General features: G+C 46.4%; 2 protein-coding genes across 2 annotated transcripts; both read right to left on the bottom strand.

The window, feature by feature from the left end:
- Window positions 1–4,220, bottom strand: CD40LG (CD40 ligand). The gene is made up of 6 exons (XM_048959519.1): window positions 3,991–4,220; window positions 2,766–2,903; window positions 1,921–1,966; window positions 1,630–1,677; window positions 1,379–1,441; window positions 1–532 (listed from the first exon to the last, which is right to left on the bottom strand). The coding sequence occupies exons 1-6, from the start codon at window positions 4,144–4,146 to the stop codon at window positions 165–167; spliced, it is 819 nt and encodes a 272-aa protein (XP_048815476.1). The 5' UTR covers window positions 4,147–4,220; the 3' UTR covers window positions 1–164.
- An 11,980-nt stretch (window positions 4,221–16,200) lies between these two features.
- Window positions 16,201–22,491, bottom strand: VGLL1 (vestigial like family member 1). The gene is made up of 5 exons (XM_048959605.1): window positions 22,233–22,491; window positions 20,280–20,509; window positions 19,293–19,709; window positions 17,600–17,659; window positions 16,201–16,904 (listed from the first exon to the last, which is right to left on the bottom strand). The coding sequence occupies exons 2-5, from the start codon at window positions 20,488–20,490 to the stop codon at window positions 16,864–16,866; spliced, it is 729 nt and encodes a 242-aa protein (XP_048815562.1). The 5' UTR covers window positions 20,491–20,509; window positions 22,233–22,491; the 3' UTR covers window positions 16,201–16,863.
- Between the last annotated feature and the right edge of the window lie 5,386 nt (window positions 22,492–27,877).

Below are 27,877 nucleotides of genomic sequence, written 5' to 3'. Positions count from 1 at the left end.
TTCAAACTTTTTTCCTTTCCTGTTCTCAGGGCCCGTTGGCCCTCATCAATAAATAACAAAATATACAATATAAGAAACAAGAACAACAAAGAGGCAGGGGAACATAAATACGGGAAACAGGGAAAGCCCCTTGGCTCAACAGAGTCGGGCTGGGCCCCTCCTCTCTACAGCTTGAACATGCCAAAGTAGGTGTTGCCGGGGTTGGTGTTCACTAGCGTTGAGTCCGTCACGTTGACGAAGACCATGTCGCCCTGCCGCAGCTCAAAGACACCGCCCTCCCGGATGGACTGCAGCTCACAGAGAGCCGTGGAGGTGCTGTGTGTGTCGAGTCCCTTCATCAGGAGACGGTCCTGTTCCATGGGGAGGTACAAATAAATATAGAGGGTGAACGGCGCCGAAGCCGCCGCCTTGGTGCAGAAGCTGACTTGTGCGTAGATGTAGTAGAGCCCTGCTTTTTCCACTTTCAGCTTCCCCTCGTGGTAGGATATCAAGCTGCTTGTTGGGGCATAGCTCGTCGTCTTCCACTCCAGCACTGGGGAGAAAATATGTCTATTGAGCTGGGATAGATCTTGCTCGGGAGGCTGATTTTGCAGGGCAGCCCCTTGGACATTTGGCATCACAGCCTCCAACCCCAGAGGGGCAAAAGGGGGTTCCTGTCCATCCCACGACACCATCCCCAAACCATGGGACACTGATTCCCATCCCTGAAGCTGGGATGCAGTTGTTGGCGAGACACAAGGCCTTGCACTGGTGTGAATGGAGAAGCGCTTTGCTTCCTTCATCTAACCACATGGAAATCATAGAATCATAGACTGGCTTGGGTTGGAAATGACCATAAAGATCAGTGCTTGGAGCAGAGGTAAGACTTCTCCAAGGAGGTGCAAAGATGAGCATCTGGTGCTGCTCCAGGAGCTCTGCCCACAGCGCAGACCTGCTGCTGCCATTGCTTCTGGGGCACGAGTGGTGTCCTTGGAGCAGCTTGTGAACATGAACTCTCATGGAGACATCTCCTGTGCCCCCCACTGCCGAATCGCAGAGCTCCTGGCAGCCCACTGAGATTGGGACTGCTTTGTAATTGCAACAGGTGCTCAAACAGGGAGTTTCAAAATGCAACGAGCATCTCGATTCTTTGATCTTATCTAATTCAGAGCTTTCCACAGGTAGACTGAGCTCTGGGTGAATTGCTGCGTCAGAGATGGAAAGAGCAGTTGCCGATTACCGGCAGTTACTCCAGAATTAAATCAAAGGTGCTCTGATTGAGAAGTCCTTGCGAGATTGGAAGGCTGACCCTGCAAACTCTTATTTGCCTCGGTAAGCCACGTGGGATGGCACGTAGCTGAGGGCCGTGCTGGGGACAAAGCCACAAGTGCTACCTTACCTCGCACTGCTCTGTTGCTCTTCACCCCTGCCAGGTGCGTTGCAATCGGCTGCCTCTTCTCCTCTGCAATTTGGAAACACTGGTGTTACTGGGGCCCAGCACTGCTCTACCCCCACAACCTGGAACTCCCAGCTTGAGGCTTCTCCATGGTGCACGTCCAGCCCAGAGGCAGTCCGCAAAGCCCCCTCCCCTTTGAATGAGGCAGGATCTGGCCTCAGCAATGACGTGACCTGGATGTGCCCGCTGCTTACCTGCCATAGATGTCTCATTCCTACTCTTCAAGTGGGGGTGCTCATGACCTGCAAGGAGAAAAAGGGAAGGATTTAATTTTGAGTTCGTTTTCATCAACTTTGGTCAATGCAGGATCTTGGCAAGACAACTGTGTCCACGTCTGTGCCAACCCCCCTGCCATGCACAGAACCCCATGGAGATGCTCTGCTGCTCCCAACAGACTCCACCAAGGGGACCAAAGGACCAGACCCTCTCTCCTGCCCCTTGCAGCCACTCATCTCTCCTCCCTTCAGCAGCACCATGACACTCACCTCTGTGCATTTCAAATTTTGGCAACTCCTCGCTGGCTGTCCTATCCTGCAACAACAGCAAAAATATATACTTGAAGATATGTATCCTTACATTTTTTAAAAATAATGCACTGTTTTAAGATGTATGAATCAAACACCATTAAAGTCTGTGCGTAAAGGATGCTCTGGACAAAATTCAGTTGGTTCTGTTTGTTACCAACAGAAGGTACCAGAAGCCATCACATCTCCCAGAACCTTTCCAGAATTGGGTATGGCTGTGGGCTGCCCTGCTCTTTGCAGCATGAGGGTTGCAGAGCTTTTGTTCTTAGGTCTTTAATTTTAATAATGCTGTGCAATTAAAATGCTCTGCAAGGTGGTTCTTCTGCACCCAAACATGAGAAACTTCTGCAGTAGGTGGAGGTGATGTTCCTAAGCCATGGGGAGGCATGTGAATGGCATCCTCCTCCTGCTCCTCGCTGGACTCACTCCAGCTGATCCAAGCCATGCACTGTCATTAATGGCTGAGCTTAAAAGTGCTCCTAACATCCTCCTTCCCACTGCACAGCAACTGAGAGAGATGGAAGACAGCAGAACATCAGTGTTTTTCAGGCCAGGATGGAAGCTCCATCCCCTCCTGCCTTGGGCATGCTGAAGTTGGACCTGCTCTAGCCAAGCTTTGGGGGAGAAGTGGATGAGATTTTTCATTGATGTCAATAGTGTAAAATTATCATGTAAAAAAAGGTATAAAAAAGAGCACTTGTTCTGTAGCCCCAAGATTTCAAGAAGGCTTTGGGTGATGGTTTGTGTGTGCCTAGGAGTCTCCCTCCACCTTCAGCAGGGGTTGTATCCACCCAGCAGCAATCTACCTTGCACTGAAGGTCCTGGAAGCCTTTCAGAACTTTTCCACAGTCCAATAATGTCGATTTCTGACCTTCTTCCGTCTGACATTTCTGCACTTTCCTCAGGAAGATGTAATCTTCATTTAAACTCAACACTTCTTCCATCTGCCGGTGGGGGAGAGAAGAGAGAGGGTCAGTGAGTTGCTGCTGGGGAATGCAGATAAGAGGCATCCTCTCCAAATCACAGCTTGGGAAGGTCAGTGGTCTTTGCTCAGCATGGGGAGGAGAGGGACACCAAATGCTCCCACCATCCACCAGCAAAATCCACTGCTGGGTGCCCCAACCCAGAGCTGCCCCACTTTGCTCGGCCAGGAAGCTTACGCCCCAGGCTGTCACCCACTTACATCTTAATTTAGATCAAGACAACACATTTAAAAGGTGCTAATACCAGTCTTATCTTTGCATCTGTATTCTGGGTTTAAGATCTATTCCATTTCTGTAGTTTATTTGTTTTCTGCTTTGGGGGAAACAGTTTTAGATTGGTGATTTTAAGCATTGTGCAGCGCTGCTGCAGTCACAGCAACTTCAAATAGAACTTTTCAGCTTTTCTGTTTTTGCTAAGTGAAGTCCCACGTGTGGGACAGGGTTATGGATACTACGCACCTTCCATCAAAAAGGGTGAAGTATTAAGATCCACTGCTTATTTTCCCAAAGCAGAAAGGATCCCAGAATCATAGAACTTTTTGAATTGGAAGGGATCTTTAAAGGTCATCTAGTGCATATCCCCTGTAATAAACAGGGATATCTACAGCTCCATCAGGTGCTCAGAGCCCCGTCCAGCCTGACCTCAAAAAACTTCATTTCTGGACTCTCTTACCCCCTGATGAGGGTCCCAGTGCTGCTGTGGCACCAGCACGACCACCAGGAACCCGAAGGCTAACACAGCACCCTGGTTCACCCAGACTGCCTACTTCTGCCAGGTTTGCTCTTAGCAGCTCCTCTTTGTCAATCCATTCTCACTTCGTTAACAAAAGGAACAGCTCTCTTCATCTGTGTACATCTTCTCTTAGTGGCAAGTTAGAGCAGAAACGAGAACATATAAAATGGTGTATAAACCCCATTCCTGCATCAGTCCAGTGGTCAGCAACATCTTGCCCAATGTTCCTCCTTTGGGTGACCAGCCCTCTCCATGCTGAAGGCAAATGGTTTCAGCAGTCCAGCAGAGATAACTTTTATCTTATCCAAAACTTACCTTATCCATCTTCATGTGAAGATATAAGCAGAAAAGTACGGTCCCAATGGTCTGTACCACCATGAATACAGCAAGGAAGCACATAAACATTTTCATGGTGCTGGGAGAGGTGCTGCTTATGGGTCGGGGTGCTGCAGAGCTGTAGGCTTCATTCATCCTCCGGGCACGGTGCTGGTGCTCCTGCAAATGAGCTGCTTGCAAGTAGCATGAGAACTGTTGTGTGAGCAGCCGCTGCTCAAGGGATACAGGTTGCAGCAACCTACACTTCCTGGAAAAAAACCTTCGTAGTGGGTAGGTTTGTTCACCACCATCTCCCACAACAAAAAAGAGGTTGCTTAGACGTTCTTCTCTGGTGCACTTCCATACTTTTTCCTACCGTCCTACCAGAAGCAGGTAGCAATTCTTATTCTGAATTTTCATATCTGCCTCTGAAACACTCCTGGTTTTCCCCAGTGTTGGTTTTTCCTATTGTGGATGAATGTCTCATGACTAGTCATCTTCAGAGCAAGGTAGACCATGAGTCAGTGGGCAGTATCGCCAAATTGTGGTGGGGGCTGCCAGGCATTGGGAAGCTTTTTGGAACTCATTCATTTCTCAAAATGGGAAGAAAGGCTTTCTACTCTGTTTCCTTTGTGAGAGGGACAATTTTGTGATACTTGGGGGAGGCAGATGGGTTGTGCTGGTTCCTGTCCTTCCTTTGTGCCCTCCAGAGGTGAAGTCTCCCCAGGTAGAATGAGGATGGGTGCTCCTGGAGAAATGGACATCTTTGTGGGCACTGGGACAGCAATGTCCCAATGGGCATGGCTTCATCTCCTGGACAACAAGACTTTGGGTCTTTGTGCTTGGCCATCAGTTTGGAAAGACACATTTTGAGCAGCTTTTCCACTGTCGTGGTGAAGTGCTCACCCTGCAACCACAGGCACAAGCATCCTCAGACTGTGTCCCCCACTAACACAAATCTGGGCATGGAAAGGGCTGCTGGGGACTCTGGGCACTGCTACCAGTCACAGACCTCTGCCACAGACTGGCTTTGCTCCATGCTAGAGCAAAGAGGATGAAGCTGGGCTGCCTGCATGGGGGGCTGGGTCGATCAAACTATCATGCAAAGTTGTTTTGAAAGTAACAGGCTGAAGGCAATGCTCTTATCAGATGTGCACGCAGCAAATAAAGGGCTGGATCCTGCCAGAATCAGGGTGGTGCTAAGCAGTGCTTCTCACCCACAGTGACAGCAGAGGAGGGCTCCCAGCGCCATGGGGCTGCACAGCACAGCAGGATAGGCTCCAGCACTCGCTTTTGCTATCTACCCACTCTCTCGCATCCTGTCCTGTGTGGTTAGGGTGCTCTTAGCTACAAATGCAAGTGCTGGTAGCAAAGCACAAACATCTTTGCAACCCAGTCAGTATTTGACCTTGGCAGGTCACTGTGTTCCTAAATATAGCCAAATAACCCAAATATAACCCAAATCACAAATGCATGACAGTGCGAGGGTCTTTGTTGGCAGCAATTCAGTGGCTGATGGATCTCCAGGGTCCTGTGCCCCCTTGCCATGCTGACTCTGCCACCTTCTTGCACAGAGGGGAGCACCGAATTATAGAATCATAGAATCATGGAATCATTGAGGGTGGAAAAGACCTCTAAGGTCATCAAATGCAATCATCAACCCATCCCCACCAGGCTGACTTAACCATGTCACTCAGTGCCACATCTCTGTGTTTCTAGAACATGTTCAGGGACGGTGACTCCATCACTTTCCTGAATACCCTGTTTGGGATGGGACTGCAGCCCCCATGCAGTTTGTGGGCACTACTGACCAGTGCTTTCCTTCCCTCTCATGCTGTAGTCGGTATTACCTTTGGAAATACCAGCCCTGGTCCCTGGCAGGTCTCTGAGCTGACAGAACTGTCCCTGCCATGGAGGGTCTGCCACCTGCATCATCAAGAAGCCCAGGGAAACCCCATGGCACCGGGGGCCACAGCAGCCCTTCAGCACACTCTTAAGTCCTCACCCCATGCCTCAGCCAGAGGGCAACCAGCGACATTTTCCAAAGCACTTCAGACTTTCCTCCAAATTTAATACTCATGCTTGGAGGAAGTCTTCATATGAGAAACAAAATGACACGAGAAGTCGTTACTTAATACTTTCCCCGAATCGCCAGTGTTGGGACCCAGAGGCAGTCAATAAAGTGTGAAACCACAGCAGTGAGTGATGCAGAGAGCAGCAAATAAGGTTTTGCACAGCAATCCCTGAGCCCTGGCCATCCTCAGCAGATGAAATCTTCTCAGAGATGTTTCTGGATAGCCACCTGTCACCATCTCACAAAAATGAGAGAAACGTGCAGGGAATGCCAGAAACCCCAGCCCCATAGCACAAACCTGCAGCTCTGTGAGGATAGGGAAAGGCTTCGCTTTGGGGTCCCCAACACAAAATGTTGATGGAGGCTCTCTGGTTTGCTCTGAAAACCAGGAAACACAGCCTCAATAATCACCAGCGCCCTGATGAAAAAGATGGTGTGGAAAATACGACGGTGGGGATCCCAGCAGAGATTCGTCAGCGTGCCTTGTTAAGAGGGCAGGCTGGTCGCTCTTCTTCAGGAAAACATTTTGTTGTGTTGGCAATCCAGCCCCAACCATCTCCTCTGGCACCATTACCAGGTCCTGTGGTTGTTCTGCACCACACCTGTGGGATGAGGGGCTCAAAACCCTCAAAATCCACGTTAGCTCCTGCCAGAGCCAGGTTGTCTCATGGCTGCACATTGTTGGCCACTTCCTGCTGTAGAAACTTGGGGGAGTGAGCAGAGAGGCACAGAGGGATTATGGAGGACCCAGTGCCTACCTATGTGGGATTCCCGCAGAGAAGATGAAGTTCACTTGCACCTGGAGACAATCCCACCACTGGGAAACCAATAGGGTTTTCTTTCACCCCCAACCCCCATGAACATAACCATGCCCATCTGCTCGGGCACCCAAACGAATGAAGTTCTTCCAACCCGGGTGAGACGATGGGAAAATGTGATCCATCGCTTGCATTCCTATTGACCTACTTGCAGTATTTCCGCTGATCAGCAAATCGTCTCCACTGCACTCGGTTTTGTTTACTGAGAAAATATCCGGTTGCAAGCCCTGGTGATGTGCCAAAGGCCGGGAGCAGTTCTGAACGCAGCAAGGTGAAAGATGATGACAAGAGAGTGAATTTTTTGGGTGCTTGCTGCGGTTTCTTGTAACTAGCTCTTTAAAACATGCTGCTCACCTCACCAGCTCGTTACACTTGACAAAAGCCAGGTGCTATGCACCACTAAGAGCAATACACTCAGAAAGAGGATTTTATTCTGAGTCACAAAAGGAGTTTGCCTGCAATGCTGTAGGAGGGATGCGGAAGGAAACCTATGAGAAAAACCTGATTTAGTCCTTCTGACCATGAGCAGAAATTTGAGCTTTTCCATCATTTATTTTATCAGTTCTTTAGATTTTCTTTTCTCGTGTCTCCCGAGATCTCATGACTTCAGGATTACACCCGTCACAGGAGAGAGAGGAGACAGACAGAGCCAGAACATCACAGAAAATATCACCAGCATCCGGAGAAGGAAAGGTTGCATTACAGTTTCCGTTCATTTTTTTTTAAACTTTGTATGACTTAGAGAAAGCTCTGGAGCGCAGAGCAACCTCAGAGTTAGTAGGAAAGGTCTGGCTTGGGATGGTCTATGGAAGAGAAGGTAGGAGGTGGCAATTGCAGGCTTCAGCCTGGTTGCTCATGGTGTCCCATGCCCACAGAAAGATACCTGTGAGGCTCAGCAAACACTCCAGGCTCCAGCAGGCATGAAGTGAGCTGCCACAGGTCACTGCAAGGCCAGGGGAGAATGCCCAGACATGCGAGGGAACACCTCTCCCTTCTCTGCCACCCTGCTAAGAGCCAAGGGAAAAAGCTCCAGGGGACAGCACTGGGTGCTGCTGTCTCTCTGAGCTAACCAGCTCCGGGGGATGCCATCTCCTAAGCCCCTTCCTACCATCCATCCCTGCTGCAGCCATGGGTGCACCCCAAGCTAGTGATCCCAAGGGACTGGGGTGGGTGGAGGGCCAGGAAAAGCAGAAGAACCAGCCTCATTGCAGGATGGAGGGCCCCGAAAGGCACGTGACTCTCACCATATCTGGGCAGCACATCTGGGCAGCACACACTACGTCTAGGTGGTATGTGCCACACAGAGCCACGCAGAGAACGTGCCTCCAAAGTGCTGATGCGAAGCCTCAGTGCAGCCGTGAAACCACAAAAGGCACTAGAAACTTCTCGCTGCCACGGCTGCACCTCTCTCTCCCAGCTTCCTAAAAATAGAGGCTGGCACAGGGCGAGCTGCAGCCCTGTGATGCCAAACAGCTGTGAGTCACTGCAGAAGGAGGGCAGGAGCACCCAGCACGCCCCAGGGTGCTGCTCTGCCCAGCTCAGGGTGCACAGGTCTGAGACCATCAAAGCCAAAACGAAACGTGATGGGGATGAGCAAAGCCCACGGGAGGTTTTGCACCCAGCGGCCACCTCCCACGGCAAAGTGCTGTGGTGTGGGTGGGGGGGGGCCGACATCGCCTGCACAGCACCCCTCATTCCTCTCCAGGGATGGGACTGAAACAAAACCTGCATCTGCGTGGGGCTGGCGAGCAAAACAAAAGACTCAGGGCAGAGGAGGGATGTGGCTGCATGGTTTGTACCAGTTCAGAAGCTGGAAATCAAAGGTGCACTGCGCTGTGCTTCTTTCTGTCTCATCACTTGGGGCGAGATCAGCCACGCTACATGCAGTGGTAGCAGGGACCAAAGAGCTTGTTAAGTCTTGCTATTAATGTTTCTGTTTGCTTTAAATTAGAATTAAATACAAAGAGGAGGTCAAACACATGGCCAAAGCCCCCCTAAAATTGCTGGGCAGTGGAAGGAGCAGTATTTGCTGGAGGAGCAAAGGATGCACAGCATCTCTGCCCAATGAGATGTGGCCATGCTTGCAAAGAAAAGCATCGTGTCAGTCCCAGCATGATCCTCTTGCTCAGTGGGATCCCCACAGCATCCAAGAGGCTCACACTCATGGTAATGACAGGCAAGGGGCGGTGAGGGTGTGTGAGGGTGAGCCTGTTTGAAAGGGACAGGCAAGGAGAAAAGCCCTGGATAGGGACCAAACCACAGAGAAGGCAGCACCTGAGTGTAAACCCACACACTGCCATGTGCTCTAATAAACGCTAAGGCTGAACACCTGGACAAGGCACACGCATGGCTTTACCTACAAAACCAATCCAGAATCTTTCTCAGAGGAACACAAAGGCAGAGCAGCATCGCTGTGAATGGCATGCGATAAACTCTGCGACGGTAACCCACAGGGGCAGCAATGAGGATTCGAGCTGTGGGCAGTGCATTCCCACTGAGAGCTGCCACGCTCAGCCAGGGCACAGCTCGCTCCCAGACCATGCTGCAGTGCTCTGAGCCCTGGGACATGATCTTGCTAAGAAATCCAAAATAAAATCCCTGTGAGCTGCACGGCATGGCAGAGAGTAGATGCTAAAACAACTCTGCCATCTGCTGACTCTTCCCTGCCCCATCCATCCACCTTTGGCTGCTGCTGCAGAAAGGATCAGAGGGAGACAAGAGGACAAGGATGTCACCTCAGGGTGTTTATGTGGAAGAAAATGGTGTTGGCACAGCAACAAATGCCAAATATGCACCTTGGTGGCCAAGCACAGGCTCTCCCCACAGTCTGCTGGGGAGGTACCAGATGGAAATATTGCCATGGCGATGCAGCATTGGGATGCTGCTATTGCTGCATGGTGGGGGTCCCTGATGCCCTCTGTGTATGTGCTCGGTGAGCAGGAAATGCACTGACAAAGCTGATGTCATGGTAGCTGCACAGAAAGGCTGTTCCACAAATGGAGTATTTTCCTAAGGGACATATTTCCTTTCCAATGTAGGCGCCAATGACCACAGGCTTCTTGGCAGCTCCAGCTCTTCTGCCTACTGGCACAACATCTCCATTAGAGCCCGGCACATTTGTCACCAGGAAGATATTTTGGATAATTTCATCACCTGCTGGAGAGAGGCAGGACACTGAGCACCCTGCTGAGCTACGCATCCTTTCCACAAAGGCTGTTTCACACTTGAAAATGAGTACTGAGCTCAGCAGATGGCCAGCCCACAGCACAGCCTGGAGCATCCCTTCTGCTTTGGGTGTCCAATGGGTAGAGCCATGTCCCTGCCCATGAGCAGAGCTTTGTGCTCTCACTGATGCTCATCACTCATTCCCTCTGCCAGTGCATGAAATAACAGCAATGCACACAGCCTCTGGGGTGGTCGTCAGGATTTTCAGAAAGGGGCTGCTTGGGGTTTTTTGTTAGTTTTGCAAGGCAAGCACATCAATGGAATTGAAAGTAGGTTCACACCGCAGTGCCCACCCATGCAAAGCTGAAACGAACCACAGCACCAGGCAATTACGCAACCTTCTTCTAATACTTACCAGGCTTGCTTTCCGAGCATTCGCTTCTGCTTCTGCAAACAGCTTCAGAAGGATTTGGTGGTGGAGGCGACTCCTTGGCCTGTTCTTGCCAGAAAAACCACTGAGCATATCCTAGAGGGCAGGAACGTATTATTCAGGGTTCTAAGAAAGAGTCTTGGTCTTCAACTAATCCTGCAAATACTCAGATTGCTTTTGGTGCAAACCCACCACCTCGTACATCTCCTCCCTCATGGAGCTCAGCTCAAAGGGAGAAGACATGAAGCAAGGTTCCCTCGCCGCATGGCATGCACAGATGGGCATCTCTGGGAGGAAGGTCCTGGGTGCCTGCAAAGAGCAATGGAAAAGGCAATGTCTGTATTAACATTAGGCAATGGGAAGCTCTTCTCCCCTATGCTGAGAGCTGCCAAGCACTCCCACCCAATTCCAGGTGAGGAACTGGTACAGTACCAGTTGCAGTACCACATATGGCTCTAGCAGATGTGAGTGTGGGTAGCCATAGAGACCACACGATGCATACGTAATATTCTCTCCTCTACAATCCTGCTAACGCAACTTCTATTAAAAACTTCTATTAAAAACCTCACAGAAATGAAGATGAAGTAAGGAGCAAGCTCCAGGATTCCCTGAGAAATGGTATGCAAACACACCTGGATGCAGTGGCATGTGAGCAGCCCTGGCTATGGGAGCTGGAGACCTCTACTTGCAAGGGAAAGCCCTTCTGGGCACACATAACACAGAGCTATGCTGGGACTGGTCATGGTGCCATGACACCTTCCAAGCCAGAAGACAGATAACACCATCAAGGTTTGAAGCCACTTCTTCCTTCCTCTGGGCAGGTTTCAAAAAAATCCTGAGAAAGCTCTCTCTGGTTGTGTATAAGGACTCAGGAAGATGCACAGCTTGCAAGCCCTTGGCCCAGGCAAGGCCATGCCCACCTCTCCTTGCAGCCTTCTCTAAGGCACTACTACAATGCTTTGTGATGTTGTGGCTCCCGCTGGGCGAAAACGCACCAGCGGTTCATTCATGAAATGGTGCCTCAGGTAGGAAAGAGGTCAGAGTTCTGCACAAGAAATGAAATGCTCTTGAAGTTACATAGCTGTTCTGGGGATATTAACATACAAAATTAATGAGTGTTGCATACATCAGCCCAGCATGCTGCCTCGGTGAACACCAAGCTCTGCTGTTGTTGCCTTCTTTTAAGAACTGCAGCACCTGCAAGCACTTGCAGCGTGCACAAGCTCTGCATTCTCTCTCTTCCACTGGGCTTTGCAGTATGCTTTTCCAAATATCTTGTTTTGTTATCAGGCAAAAGGACAGGATTTGCATTCCTTGCCTCAAGTCATTTCTTGTTCATGGGTTTTCCACATCCATCTTGGCCATCAGCAGCACGGAGCACCACCCACATCCCAGTGGCCATGCAGAACACACCTGTGCCAGCGCGTTGCTCATCCTCAGGTGTGCAGAGCACTGCTGACCCACCACCATGCAGCAATACCACATGCTCAGGCAGCTGGCAGTGACCCCTGCTGTGCTGACTGTGGATCCGAGCTCTGAATTGGACCCTTTAGAGAAACAAGGAATAATGAATCACGTTGATCCCTGAAGTAAATGGCAGCGTTGAGCACTCAGGAAATACAAGCCCAGGCTAATTTCCTACATGGGAAAGAACAACATCTTCTTTCACTCCATAATGCCTGCCTGCTCCTGAGAGTTGTACTGTGTGCCAGATGTTTGAAACAGAGCCTCTTGTGTTAAAGCCACCAAAGACACAGAGAGGAGTCAGTGACACCGTTGTGTTGGCCAAGGTTTCAGAGGAAGGGCTCCTGGGGACACACAGCAAAGGACCAAATTCAATCACAGCCCTGAGAGAAGGGCTCTTAGATTCACAACCCCAATGAAAACCTGAGTGCTGACAGCTTATCAGTTGCACGATTTACCCAAACCTACTGCTAAATAATCATGAAAGTAGCTGTCAAGTGAGAGCAATCTCAGTAATGCACATCAAGAGCCAACATAGCAGCTTAAAAAAATAGTTCAAATGCATAGACAAGGCAAACTGTACAGTTTGACTCATTTAATTGCTTAAATCATGCCAAATTCCAATTTAATAACATGCTTATATACAAAGAATATGTCACAAATAATGCATCAACAGAAATACATGTTTAACACAAAGAAGTTAAACCGGTTCTGTGGCAGATGCTCGTTTACATATGCATTGATTTAATTACAGATTTCTCTCCCTCTTTTCAAGATTGCTATAAAAGATCCAGAACACAATCCCTGAAACTCTCGAGTTGAGCCAGACTGACGAGATGCACCAATTTTCCCTTTGGTTGTGCCGGCAGAGATGTGCAACAATTCTGCTCTACTGACGCAAACAAAGTCAGAGGGAAGGGCAGTGCTGGCACAGCTGAAGTTGGCAACGCACCACTGGATGTAATGAGATTTGTAGCTGTCTTCGTAAGAATGAAAGCTGGAACAGGGCTGGAAGATCCTTGAATTCCCACCTGCAGAAAGGGCATCCCCAAAATCAGATGCCTGCACCTCAGAGGTGCTCTCTGTGCCCCACAGAGCCAGCAAAGCATCCTGCCCTCATGCACACTGCAACTGCTCACCCATGGACTGGGCACAGCCAGTTGCATCCATGCCTGAGCAACAGATCACCCAGGAGATGCGTTAGGCAACTATTTCAGGCTCCATCAGCAAATAAAGAGATCAATGAGTGGCACATGGAGACTGTGTGGAGCAAAGTGGGAACAACTCCTGCCCCTCCTGCCCCAGCCTTTCAGCTCAGCACGAATTGCTCCCCATGTTTCCTGATGCTGTGGTTCAAGTGAAGACCTTTGTGGTTCATGAGCCAAGTCATGCCCAGCTGCCCTTAGCACACGCATAGTCAGCACCTATTACTAACACAAGGGCAGGGAAAAGTGTATTCAGAGCACCGAGCTGAGCCAGCATCAACAAATCACAGAATCATTAAGGTCGGAAAAATCCACTAAGATCATCTATAGTCCAACCATCCTCCTACCACCAGTATTGTTCACTGAACTACACCCCTCAGTGCCATATTCACCCTTCCCTTAAAACACCCCCAGGGACGGTGATCCCACCACCTCCCTGGGCAGCCTGTGCCAGTGCCTGACCACTCTTTTGGAGGAGAAATCCTCCCTAGTATGCATCCTGAAATAATGCACAGTGAGAGGAACTGATGGTGTAACACTACTCAAATGCCTCAGTTATGCAGTAGCTTGACTGAAGTCAGGAACAGTTCCTTAAAATCGACTTAATCTACCTTTCTGCATCGAAAAATCCAGTCAGAGGAATATTCCAATTGCTTATCATTGTTATTTAGCCCTGGCTTTTCTCTGCAGACATCTGAGTGCAGTACCTGCTGTCTTTTGATTGCATCCACCAGCAGTACCTCCAATAGCAGTGACTGGGTCAGCTTCAGAGAGGCAGGACAAAGGGATGGAATAACAAGTAACAGGTAAACAAAGGGAAGAAACGACTGAAATTATTGACAGGAAACCCCTCTGCAGAAACACAGCGTGGTGCAGGCTCTGGGCTGAGCAGTGGTTGCTCCTCATGTAGAGCACAGGCAGCGTGAAACAGGCAGGCAGCTTGGGATTGTTGTAGGCTGTGCTCAGTCACACGAGATCCCCGTTGGGCGTTCAGTACATTCAGTCTCCTTCCATCCGTTCAATTTGTTTTCCCAGCTGGCAGAAGGATTTATTTTAAGAGACTTCTCTCTTTTTTGTAAATGTGTGGCCTTATAAGCTAAAGTGGGTGATTAGTAACAATGCTGAGCATAGAAACTTTTGGTTTTAACTGTGAGAGGTGTTATGTTATCCCTACCTCAGGTAGAAAGGCAGTCTGTCTGTAGGAAATGTATGAAATACAGGTCGACCCTGTTGATCTTGCTGTGTCCATCACTCAGCACCTCCCAGCTGAGCAAGGAGATTGAGAAAACACAGCTCATTCAGGCTCAAACCCAGTGCTGCACAGCCCATGCTGAGGCAGCCCACATTGGGGATGTGGGAGCAGCTCAGGATGCTCTCACACTTTTGGTGTTGATGTGAGCATGAGCTGCGGCTCTTCTGTAGGCAGATCCAGCCTAGCTGAGTCTGCACCGCTTCCCCTGCATTGTGGGACCTGGGATACCCATGGAGTGGTGCATAACAGCACATGGGGACAGCCCAAACACTCGGGGAGAGCACTGCTGCTAATCCATGCTGGTCACCATGGGTGGTTTGGAGGGGATGTAGGCCTCCCTGTGTGCCATGCTTTGGGGACCACCCCATCTCAGCCAGCTCTGCTCCACAGTGGTCACCCAAAAACTCCAGCAGCAGCCCCACACCATGACCCTGCTGCTGCCTCCCCATCACCTGTGCATCTCTTCAGCACAGAAACCACAACCATGACTGGGGTAATGTAACCACAGCCCAGCTGCCTGCACAGCAGCAGTGGCACGAGGTGGCCCAGCCTTCTGACTGCGTGACACTGAAACAAGGAACAGGACCCAGCCACAGAGGCACCGACACCGCCAGTGTGCACCAGTTTTCTGTTGGAGCTCTCTGAGCATAACAGTGCATGAGAACTCAGAGGAGGACTCTCCAGCCAACTGGAAATGGGGTGGGCAAGAGGTTCAATATTTCTTTCCACCCAGTTCATTTTTCTTCTGTCCACTAGGAAAAAAAAAAATGGAAGAAAGCCATCTGTGCAGAGAAAATAACTCTGAGCTGGAGCAGAATGCTGTGAATTTGCACGTAATGAAAGAAGATAGCTCAGGTGGTTACCAGAAACATCCCCTCCATCCCTTGGAGTGGTTACTGCAGCACTGAGAGCTCAGGGAGGCAGAAGATGAGCACAGCTCACACGTCCTTTCTCCTCCCATCACCACAGTGACTGCTGCATTCAGAATGGGAACTGAAAATAAACGTGGGAAGCAGCAGATGGCCACTGCTGAATGCATGATGCTGTTTGCCAAGTCCTGAGCAGAAGAGCACACGTACAGAACAGGACGGAGCTGCTGGCACCAAGCACAATGGCAGCACCATGGATGCAAGCGGAAAAGCAAGAACCACTCTGCTCTGCACAAACAGATCTAGAGGAAGAAATTATACATATGATAGGCTCTCCGTGGGCTGTCCAGGTGGTTCTCCTGTTTGCCAGACCTGCTGCACTGTGGCACAACGAGGACAAGGCATCACCACACCTTGTAGTGATGGAAACATTCCCACGTCACGGCAGAACCTGGCATCCTTGAATTTGAGCAACTCCCTCCAGTGCTGTCCAACTCAACTTGCTTGCTTCGCTGGGAACACTGACTTTGAGTCAACTCAAATAGTTCCAGCTGTGACACGCACAGGACTAAGCTGTTCCAAGAAAAATTTAAAAGCATTTAAGTATACTCTTTCATGTCTTTCCAGACCTTAGGGATAATTCATTTAAGCATTTTCTTTTGGGAGAAATGGCAGAGGGAGACAAAGATTTGAAAGCAATAATTTCACTGGAATTACAGCACAAATCTGTGAGGAGATGGAGGGAATGCAGCACAGAAATCATCGCTGTGGCTCACAGAGGAAGTCAGATTATTTAACCACGTAGCCTTAACATTCTGGAAATGGTCAGCACAGTAACAGTGAGAACTACACTGAGAGGTACTCGAGCTACAAGGGAAGAAAAGCAATTTTATAGAAAAATCAAAACCAGGAGGGATTTTAGGACATCAGTAGGATGCTGGCCTACCTTTTATTCACTTAGTTAACACGGTTCCTCTTGCATGCATTTTCATGTATACGCTAGCTCTTGTATACACTAGAGTACACTTGTATTATACAGGGTGGGATTTTCTTACTCTACTTTTTTACAGCTGCTGAACTAAGATGAGTTCTATCAGCCCAGGTGCTGTAATGGGCTACAAATTGCTGTATGTAGGAAAACTAAAGATGATATTGAGCTTTTCTGGCCCATGGTTGTCTTGAAGTTTTTTTGCAATGGAAGCCCATGGTCTACAACTATTTTAAACACTACAGAGATATCAAATCAAGATAAGCAGCTGCAGCTAATTGCAGCCCTCTGTGATATAATTGTGCTTCTTATCAACAGTGATTAAAAAGTGCTAAAAGTCCTTTCAAAGAGGGTTAAGTGTGGAAAGCCATACAACAGACAGCGATTCTTCACAACAAACACAGTCCATCAGTTTCAATGCCACAACTATTAGAAATATTTACTGAACACAGAGAGCAATTTTTAATTCCTAACACAGTAAATAGTATTCTTCCATCTGAGAGACAAAGCAGAGAACAGCTGCAGTTCATTTCTTCTTGATTCACAGTCACAAATAGGAACAGTTCATGGCAAGAACTTTGTTGGAATAAAGTAGAAATGTCCCGTGGCTAAAAGTACAAATCCTGTCTTCTGTCATGAATCTGAATACCTGAAAGACACAGCATTAACAGGACTGTCAACCAGAGCGCTCCATTCAGTCCCCTCGGATGTTGCACAAACAAAATTGCACCTTTGGGTCTTCTCTGATGCAAGAGGGCTCTTACGATAATAACCAGAATGAGCCATCCAAGCTCTCCCCAAAACATTGCACAGCCACGGAGCAGCACTGGGGTAACCTCCCAAGCACAGGGCACAGCTCAGGAGACCAAGAAAAACGCGGAAGCCTGAATGCTTTGGGAGTCATTTTGTACAGTCATCAAGGTTGGAAAAGACCACTACGATCATCAAGTCCAACCATCAGCCCATCATCACCGTGCCCACTAAGCCATGTCTCCCATTGCCATAAGCAACGCTGCCAGCAGCGCAGTGGGTTTGTTGGTGAGAGGGGCACAAGAGATCAGGGGCAATGACAAATGGGTGCATTGGGAGGCAGCAGGCCCATGCTACAACAACAAAAACGGGAGTTGATGGAGTTAGAAAATCACATCTCACTTTAACAAAGTGTTTTCCCTCTTTCTAGGTACAGGATAGCAGTGTGCATTACCAGAGAAAAAAAACCAAACTTTTGAAATGCAGTCCAGAAGCAAGTAAAAAAAAGGATTCAATTCCTTGTGCTTAAGAAAGGCATCTGTCCTCTATAGACAAGCACTAATTTGTTACAAACCTGCTAATTTCATTACTCACCTGCAGTGGCATGGCTTGCGCTGGGGTTCTCTGAGCCTTGGTAAGAGCTGGCTTTCCTCTCTTAAAAAAGGAGAATACTGGAGATGAGCAGAGATTCGGCATAGAGCTACAAGTAGGCAGCAGTTCCTAAAGAAACCTTGTGCTTTTGCAGCCCAGCCTATAGCACAGGTGCTGGGGAGCTCTGTGCTGTCTGGCACAGCAACATACACTTCCATAAATATAAATATCAGCTGTTCTTAAACATGACACAGCACAATGAGGAGTGTATTGAACAGAGCCAAGAAACAGGGACTCCGACAGCCAGACTGGATGCATACATCACAGGGGCTTGCCAAAGGCATGGCCAGTCCCTAATCTGCTTGGGTTTTTTGGGTTGCTCAATAAGCAGACGTACAGCATTACGCATGTGCTGTTGTGAGGCTCCTCAGATGTTCAGAAAGGTGTGAAAGAAAATACTTCTTCTGAAGATGGTTGGGGGACACTGAGCTGCTTCATTATATTTCCTTATGATTCTAACTCAATTCTGTCCTGAATTTTTGAACTGAAGTCCACTACAGTTAGCACCATCTCCTCACATCGGTTACATGCAACATGTTTGTGTTTCAGAGCAGCTGGTGCACTGGGCTGACAAGCCTCCTTGGGCTTACATTGCCCCCTGGGGGGAAGAGGGCACCTTGCTCTGTTCTAAAATTGAATCCTTAAATTTCACCTTCCTTAAAGCAATTCAGCTATCATTTCACTTCCTCAAACACAGCCTCAGCTAAACCTATCTAAGTATGCACCACGAACAGAAAACATGCAATCCAGATGGAGACTCTCCCCTTTCCATGCATGGGCAGCTAGACCTTAGGAATAAGTAAACTCCAGGTAGGACATGCTGTGTGCCTCCCGCAGACCCCCTCAGCAATTTCACAACCCTTTTTCTTGGAACCCAGCATCAAGCTACCAAATGGGAAAGCCCAGCAGGGAAATGCATCGGGACCTCACAGGATACCCCGGCAATGGGCAGGAGTCTGGTCACTGACAGCTTCCCAAAGGCAGAGAGCACTGTCTTCACAACTCTTACATGAATTGCATTAGGGCTGGGGAATGTGCTGCAGAGAGAAGTCACGGTCTCTGACACACAGGGTAAGGACAGCAATTAGCTGTGGGGCAAGGTGAGGCTGGCCACCAGTCCTCTGCCCATCTCCTCTGCCATCCACCTACCTCCTATGGTACTGACCATAGCTGAGCAGGGAGAGAACCCCTTGGCCTTCCTGATAAGGGCTGCAGCTTCACACCTTTGGTTCACAGCATCATCTGTGCTCTAAACAGTCAGCCTGGCGGTTCAGGGCTCTTACATGAGTGGCCCCTTTTTTAATCCTAAGTGGGAGCACTGCTGCCACCATCCTGATACCTAGAGGCAATAGGTCTTGACAGCACATGGATGTTATTGAAATTCACTTCAAATGATTCCTTAAAGCAAGTCAAAATGTTTCAAAATAAAATAAAAAAAAATAAGGGTGCAAGTGGCCAATGCATGGTGGTTGTTCTTAATCAGTCCTGAGTATTCCAGCTTTGGATATCTGCTGAAAACCATTTCTATGAGCTGGGCTGAAGATGGCTCAGATTCTAGCACACTCAGGACAGACTCTACCTTTTTGTCTCCTTCCATGAGATGCCATCAAAGAATAAAGTGATAGTATTTCCTTACCTCCCCCAGGAACTGAACTTTGGCTTATATTTTGTAATCTAGCAGGTCCAGTCATACAAGTAGAACTCGAGTGTTGCTTCACAGCACATTCCTGCATGGACATCAGGCACCGTTCCTGTTGTAGAAGACCAAGAAGGGAACCGTATTTCCTGTCGGAGATGGATTCATCCACCACGTGCAGGTCGGGCACGGCATGATGATACACAGGGCTGGTGAGACTGGGAGTGCCAAGGGAAGGGAAGGGCCAGAGGTCTGCAGGCGGTGCTGGGTGAGTACGCAGAGCTGCTGGCTGGTACTGCCCTGCCATAGCAACAGCAGGGAAATTCAGAGCAGAGTTGGACATGCTGGTAGAGGAGGATGATGGATATGGTTTGGAGCAATGCGAGGAGAAATTCCACTGGTGAGGAGACATGCTATCTGCTCAAAGAAAGAAAGAAAACATCTGAAGTCCCATTAATTTTCATCTTCCTCCCCCACCCCAGAGGCAAATTCCAGTGCATTTTTAAGGGAACACTACAGTACTGCATATTCATTTGCACATAAACATATATTCACTTTAGTGTCGCTTATCTTAACATCAGTTCATACTAACAGCAGGTAAATCACCACCACCAGTACTTCCCCTCCACTCCTTGCAGGCATAAGCAGAGTTTTAACACTTGCAAGCTTAGACAAATAGCTCTTTGCAGAAATAACAAATTAAGTCATAATGCACTCAATGCACCTGACTGCGATGGAGGCTCTTGGCTGGAAAATGAGGACCTGGTCCTGCCAATGGACCCATGCGGAGTTTGGGAAGCAGCCCAGCAAACAGGGAGTTACTGCGGATGTCCCAGTGATATAAATCAGGGCTCTGCAAGCATGACTTTGCTGCTTTGTTTGCACATAGTTCCAAACTATTTGTAAACAAGGCTGTATAAGTATATGTGAGAAAATACAGCACGTTTCATCTTCTATTTCTTAGCAAAAGCTCAGCACCCAGCTCACCATGCTTCGGGACGACAACCTCGCTCTTGTGCTTTGTGCTCAGGTCTTGTGGGTTCCTGGCATTGCTCAGAGCTCTAGAGAAATGTTCATCCACCACACTGTTAATATCTCCTTGGAAATACGTAAAGACGACGCTCTGAGCTCCCCATTCTGTTTTCACAGGCTCTTTGCTCTTACACGGCTTTGGAGAAAGCTTCCTTGTTTCCTCCATTTTCAATAAGCAGCAGCCCCTGCCAAAAGAAACAGATCGGTACAGGAAGAACTCTTCGTCTTAAATGGCACAGCCAGCGGTGAGCCTGTCTTCCTGAAATTAGTGGTGCCAGAGGAATTGTTGCCAATGAGATGAGATTCTTTATCCGGGTTTCTGCTCCTTCCAGTCATCTTCTAGTCCTTATTCTCTCTCATCAACTATTGATTCATGATGAAACCCCCGAGTTCCTCAGGCCTCTTCAGATTTTTACTATTTTTTTACTCCTGCATCCTTTTCCCAGCTCCAGCCTCTACCCCATCTGATCACAACACACACAGGTTGGGTACCAGTTTGGAAATGCATGGAGATCCTACTCCCCACACCCACCCCCAGCCATCTGATTGGGATACCAGTCTTTCAGAACTTTGCCATTGACCAAATCTTCCCAAACGGAGCACAGTTCAAACCAAAACCTTCCTCCTGGTTTATAGCTACCTTCCCAAGGCATATGAGGAGAGCAAGGAGCTAGCACATTCCAGACAAATAACTGGAAGAACTTTAAGCAAAAGGACACTACTTTTGTCCCAGCCTGGTTCTAGAAAGCAATACACAACTTAGGTTACAAAACTTTCTGGCTGTTTATCTGGAGGCCAACGCTTGCCATGGAAAATTCCAACCCAAGTGGTGAAAGTTTGGCAAAGTCATCAGCTGCCACACAGCTTGAGAAAGGACCAAGAAAGATCAGATGATCTCAACAGCAAGCACCAAACCAGTTCCTCCTACACTGCTCCGTGATGCATCCTTCAACATACAATTTAAAAAGTATTAGCTCTGGCCCAGAGGACCATTTCTCCTGTTCCTCGCTCACGGCAAGACAGCCATTTTGTCTTCGTACCACTTTATTAACATGTTAACCAGCTTATGATGTTAATTGTAAGGTCCTTTAGCACCATTTATTGGTGTGTAGCAGCTTACACTTTTGTGAATTCTGACAGCAGTACAGTTACAACGCTAGAAAAATAGTAGTCTGTTGAAGCAAGAACATCAATTTCTTATTGCCCTTAATCATAGAATCACCAAGGTTGGAAAAGATCTCCAAGTTTATCTGGTCCAACTGTCCAACTACCACCAGTAATTCCCTACTAAATCAACTAGATTTAACTAGAATGTTAAAACCTCTTGTGCTTTCCAACAAGCAGTCATAAGAAAGCTGGATATAACTCAGCTGAGCTAGTTACCTGAACTTCCCATTCTTGTCTTCCACAGCAGGAAGTCTGAAAAAAAAAAAAAAAAAAAAAAAAAAAAGCAGAAATCCTTCCTTTCTGCCTGCCACAAAGTGCTGTCAGAATATAGGTGGGACGAAACAGACTCAGCCAACCCTATGCTGCTCTCAGAAGGGTTGGATTATGGCTAACAGTGCAAATAATTGTCAAAGTTATTTGCCTTTCAGTAGACAAGGTAAACAGGCTTAAGAGATGCAATTGTTGACTGCTCACCACAGGTGCCAACTTTGTTTTCCACATTTCCAAGTCCTTGCTTGTACTATTGATTTCCCATCACTGTGGCTTTAGATAAGGAACTCCTTATTCTCTGTTTCATGTCACCTAAACCAGTCTTAAAAATAAAACCCAAAAGATTTCCAACTTCCCAAGCGTTGAGCAACAACCCAGCAAGCAGACATCATCCTTCACTAAGTGTCTTCCAAATAAAGGAGCACTTGAGAAAGGCAGCAAAGATACATTGAAATAATTAAATTCTCGTACCTTAACTCACTGTGACGAGCTGTGGCACACAGGTGAGGTGTCCTGCAGGTGGGGTGCTCATGCTGTGCCCAGTGGTGTGTAATCCTTCCCCCCGACAGCTACATGCACAGCACGGTGACTGCAGGAGACGAGCGGCGTTCATGAACTCCCCGCACGCTTTCTAGCCTCTAGCAGTGACTGAACTAGGCGTTTCCTTCAGCCTATCTACTAAGAATGCATGAAATGCACTCCAACAAGTCAACCGGGTTAGGAGGTTTCAGGAATGAGGAAAATAGGATTGTAAATAGGTTTTGTTTTTTTTTCTTTCCCCAATGACAATGTGTACACAGTCAAGAAGACAGTGTCTGGGCTTCGGAGGAGTTCAGAATAAAGTGATGAACAAGTTACGGCCAAGAGCCAACCTGCTGCCTTGGCCAGGGTCAGAAAGGACTTCCCTGTTACACATATGGCATTAAGTGTGTAACTGGGAATATCAGCAAGGAGGAAGAGATCAGCCATCAGCATGCTGGATAAACTGGGTGACCAATTCTTATTTTTTTTCCTCCTGGATCTGCTGAAGTGAAAACATTGGTATTCTGTACATGTGAGAAACAAGTGGGTTTGTTGGTGTGGTTTTTTTTTTTTTTTTAAGTTTATTAAAATTACCAAATTGCAGTCACTCCAGAAATGCTGTATTAAAGACAAATATACTAGTTCCTGCTAGAAAAAGGCATTGACAAACAAATCATCCAAGAGGTAACAAAACTTTCTGCCTTTTATTCAGAGCCTTAAGAGGCCATTCACTCAGGCAGGAGGAAGGCAGGACAGCACCCTAGGATTCCCTCTGCATCAATACATATGAACCTGTTTCCCTGCCACGTCCCAGAACAGCTATCAGCCTGTAGGACTTTCCAAGGCTGTGCTTAGTCTTGTGGCCAACACAGCCTTGACAACAGACAAGTTTTAACAGCGAGACAGACTGGACTTCCAACGTCTCAGCAGGTCCACCACCCCAATCACTCCTGGATCCCTCTTTCTAGACTCCATTTTACAGTATAGCAGATTTCTCCTGCTAAAGCCTTTCAAGATGTCAGTCACGAATTTCCTATGAGGGCTACATAAAGGGCTCACACCACTGTCAGACTGCATCAGTTTAAAGCCACTCAGTGAGCAACCTGAAGAACATTAGGTAGAAATGGGATTGCCATTCCTGTTCCTTTCTAGCGTTGGGATCAAGACATTTCCAATGCTTTTTGGTTTTAGCATTCAAAATGTCAAGTTTCTAATAAAATAATTCTCAACTGTGAGAATAAGAAGTGTAATTCTTTTTGTCCTGCAGTACCTCCTGCCCCCACGCCTTCTCAGCTATGACCAATGGTTTCCATAGTTAGTTCTCCTGATCCTTCTGCCTTCATGCAAGACTCAGAATCATAGAATTGCTCAGGTTGGAAAAGACCTTACAGGTCATCAAGTCCAACCTCAAGCTGCCCATACAACCCTGACAGCCCTCTGCTAAATCATGTCCCTGATTTGCACATGCACTGAGCAAAGCCCACAGAGATGGAACAAAAACCAATCCCAGCTAAATACTAACAGTTGTAGCACCATGAACTGCAGTCACTGCCCAGCAAATGCTATGGGACTTTTTTAGTGAGGGGAAAACAAAAAAAGAGACAAAGACATTCTCTAAGAACTCATAGAAAAGACTTTTTTGTTCATGAGTTTGTTTATTAAAAAGGTAGTATAAAACACAACCCCTTTAAGAAACAAAAGTGAAGACAAATCAAGGGATTACCAGACGCTGCCACAGGCCTAGAAGTTATTCCAACATAATGTCTTGAAGTGTTTATTTTCTGAAAGGTAACTGAAAACGATCAAATAAAACAACCTCAAAGGAAAATTCCAAGTCAGCTTACCGAAAAGTTTAATCTAACAGTTTACTTCAAAATTACAGAAGGAGCAAAAAAAAAAACACCCAAAAAAACAATTTGCTGCAAAAGATTTTATACTTCCATCAGTATTTTACAGAACGTTCAGAGTGTTGTGACAGTAAGACTGCAAGCCCTGTATAGTGAGCACTGAAAAACACACAAGCCAAATCAATACAAGTACACAACTTACATCGTTGTACTGCTGTAGGGTTTCTCAAATTCAGACAAAAGTAGTTTCAGAATCTGATTAAAACCTGTAGGTATGTTTTGTGGGTTGTTTTGTTGTTATTATTAAAGTTTGCTTAAATGACACAGAATTCAGGATATTGATGCTGATTTTTACTGGGAAGTTTAAGGCAAATCTGGGTTTCTAAGAAGTATCTGATACTTCTGAGTTTTCTGAAGCTGAATATTTGAAGTTGTGAATAGATTAACGGTAACAATGTCTAGGACACGTGTTAGCTAAAATGCACTGCATTTACCATACCAATGATTTTAAGTGAATTGCAATCCTTATACAAAGCGCGAGTTGTACCAGGGACTGAAATTCAATTAAAAGAAGTAATAAAAAAAAGTCAGCAGGAGAAACAGATAAACATTTTGATGCAAAATGAAACTCACTCTTTCCAGCTGTATGTGAACATCCGAGAACCTGCTGCAACTTACATGCCTGCTCTGCTTGGGCTCCTTGCTGCCAGGCACCTTGGCCACGCTCCTTGGAGCGCCTCATCTCTGACAAATGCTGATAACTCTGTACAGTTACCCTGACAGCAAGCCATTAAATAGCATTTGATTGTAAAGCAAACTACCGACATACCTCAAAGCTAAGCCATCGATTTGCTGTTCCATCGTTAAGGAAGTGATCACCTACGCCCAACTGCAAAGGAGTAACAATTTATTAGTATTCTTTCCCTGCTGGTAGCTTTAAGTGGCTTCACATCGCATTTGTCACACTGTGTGAATTAGCAGAAAAATCTTTCTTTAGTTCAAAGCAGCAATGACTACCAATAAAGCGTGTCAGTCTGCTGCCAGGCAGTTTTCATACAATACAGAGGGAAGAAGACAACTTTTCTGAAGATGAACCTCTCCCTAAAAGGCCATGAAGGAAGAAACACAGTACACACAAATGGAAATGAGGGAACATTAGAAGCAATAATTTTTGCTCTATTTCTAATGAGCAACACTTGATTACCAAATCAACCCTGCGTTCCCAGGAAAGACTCATTTTAGTGGTCATCAAAGCATTTTTCATTAAAGAACAAAAGCAGCGAGGATTGCATTGGGCACTTCAAACCCTCATCAAACCAGTGATGATGCTCAGAAAAAAAAAAATAAATAAATCAAGATTTTAAAAGCAACTCTGTTCTGCTTCTGATTTGCTGAAATATGCTGTTAAACATCACTGTTCTACACAATCATTTGCATAATTGTACTTGGAAAATGAAAGTTTGAACTGATGTGAGAAAACTCTGCGTTCACTCATTTATAAAAACCTGCATCATTTAGGAAAGTACCAAAACCAACCAATCTTAATGCTAAAAAGAAAGTCACAGCTGCATCAGCCCCTCTGTAAACTATCAAATGCCTCCATAACTCAACAAACAATTTAGAAAAATATATTTTTACTTTTTACTGGGGAATAACAGAAAAAGGCAAAGAAAAATACCAGTTTGAGTGTAATGTCACTTCAGAACGTATTTTTATGGAAAAACAGCTTTTATTTTCTTAATAATCCTACTTTATAGGAAAGCCAGTCTAGCATTCAGTCTCAGTCTTTGTCAGTGCTCTACTTCAGTGTGAAGTCTAGAGAAAAACAGGAGGCAAACAACATCACATTGGACTTCTCAAACAAGCCAATCAATTTTGTATTCCGATTGGAGAGAGGAAGGTTACTGCACAAGTAATGTGTCCTTATTTCCCAAGATCTTTTCTCAAGCACTAACACTACCCTTATTTTTTACATTTGATAAGATAAGGCTTCATAGAACTGTACAATATTTATACATTTGACGAGTTTCCCTACATCAACTGCAATTCCATTGTAGAACAGGCGATTAAACTGCCTAGAGTGTTGTATGAATAGGCTCTTAAAAAAGCAAACAAAACACAACAGCCTAACAAATCTAACACTAGAGAAGCTTAGAAGCTGGAAGATAAAAGGAGCACTGAAAGCAATACTACGTTTAATTACACTCTTCTTGTGTAAAGCTTGTGACAAAGCATTGAGCCCTCAGGTCTGCAGTGCTACCAACCAAAATCCCACACAGAACCAACACAACCCAGAGATGCAATGGCAATATGCCACCAGTGGGCAGCTGCACACCAAGCAGTATTTCAGATTCCCTGAACTGTCCAAACTCTTTTTGTTTAAACCCATTGTTCACACCTTGGTGAATATGAGAAGGTGGCCTTATTTAGATGGCAAGTTACTGCCATTACAGCTTTACAATGCAACTCATTAAAATTGGAAATCTGTCATGCCAGCTTGTAATGAGCTTCTGGATTTTTAAACCTGGAACTCAAATCATCAGACTTGTTAAATAACAGGTATTTTGTCACAAAAGGATATAATAGAATCACAATGACCAGTGTTACACGTCAGATGGCTTGGCTGCTGTAACTACCCACACATACTGGTTACATATAGAATCCTCAGGGCACCATAAAGACTTCTGGAAAAGATAGAGATGGCAATCTCAGAGCACAAAGCTTGAAAATACCAACTTTCAGACTATTCTGAATACTTCTGGATGGAAATACACCTAAAATTAACATCTATGGTTTCTCGCAATCCAATATGAATTAAAAAATACACTTTTTAAAGAGCTTCCTTACAAACGTGCACCAGCAGCCACCCCTATGAACAACGTGCTATGAATTTAGCACCAATATTTTAAGCATTTAGTGCCTGAATCTGTATGCTTGTATTCTTAGGAATCAAAATAATGGGATTTCAAATGAAAAATGACTGTGATCAAAATGGCTCCCTCAGGGTTATTTTTCAAGCCTCCTGCTTATTAAGGTATCTAAAGATAGAAGGCCTAAATCTTTGTTTTTGGAAATATTTCTAACAGAGCTAGCACTACGTTTGCTTTTTTTCCCCATGGAAAATAGTATTATTCTTTGAAAGCATGTTCAAGTAGTCTAACACATACACAACCAATCGTAGTTCAAGTTGCCAAAAGCCTTTAGGTTTTATGAAATAGAGGAGAACTCCCCACCACCCTCTGAAGGGCAACTGAAGGCTAAATGCTGAAGAGAAGTCATTCTAACAGAGTTAAAAGAAAACCTCTAACACCAAAACAAAAACTAAAGCCAAATCAACAAACAAAAGCCTATCTACTGTATACAGACCACGGGAGTTTAAAGTCAGTTCTACTTCATTATAATCTAGAACGCGTGTGCTCATGCATTTGCAGTCTCCTTAATTCCAGCCCCTAAAGAAAATCAAAGCATCAAAGATATAAACAAGGGAAAAATAATTTACTGAATACTGTGATTTAACTATCTTCACTCATCATTGAAATAGAAATCTTGTTTGTTCTCCACTTCAAGTTCACAGATCAACAACAGTCCATTATTTGCTTCTTAATGTACAGCAACATATCTGATGCATTCACCCTGTAGTTATCACAGCATCCATTCCATAGAATGATGAGAAGTATTCAGGACAAGAATAATTTTAAAGATAAGATACCAAGTTCCAAGGAAAAATAATGACAAAATCCACAAAAC

Source organism: Lagopus muta, chromosome 13, assembly GCF_023343835.1.
Source record: "Lagopus muta isolate bLagMut1 chromosome 13, bLagMut1 primary, whole genome shotgun sequence".
Classification (NCBI taxonomy): domain Eukaryota; kingdom Metazoa; phylum Chordata; class Aves; order Galliformes; family Phasianidae; genus Lagopus; species Lagopus muta.
The sequence above is the reverse complement of the archived record's forward strand: the minus strand, read 5'-3'. Positions and strand labels throughout refer to the sequence as shown.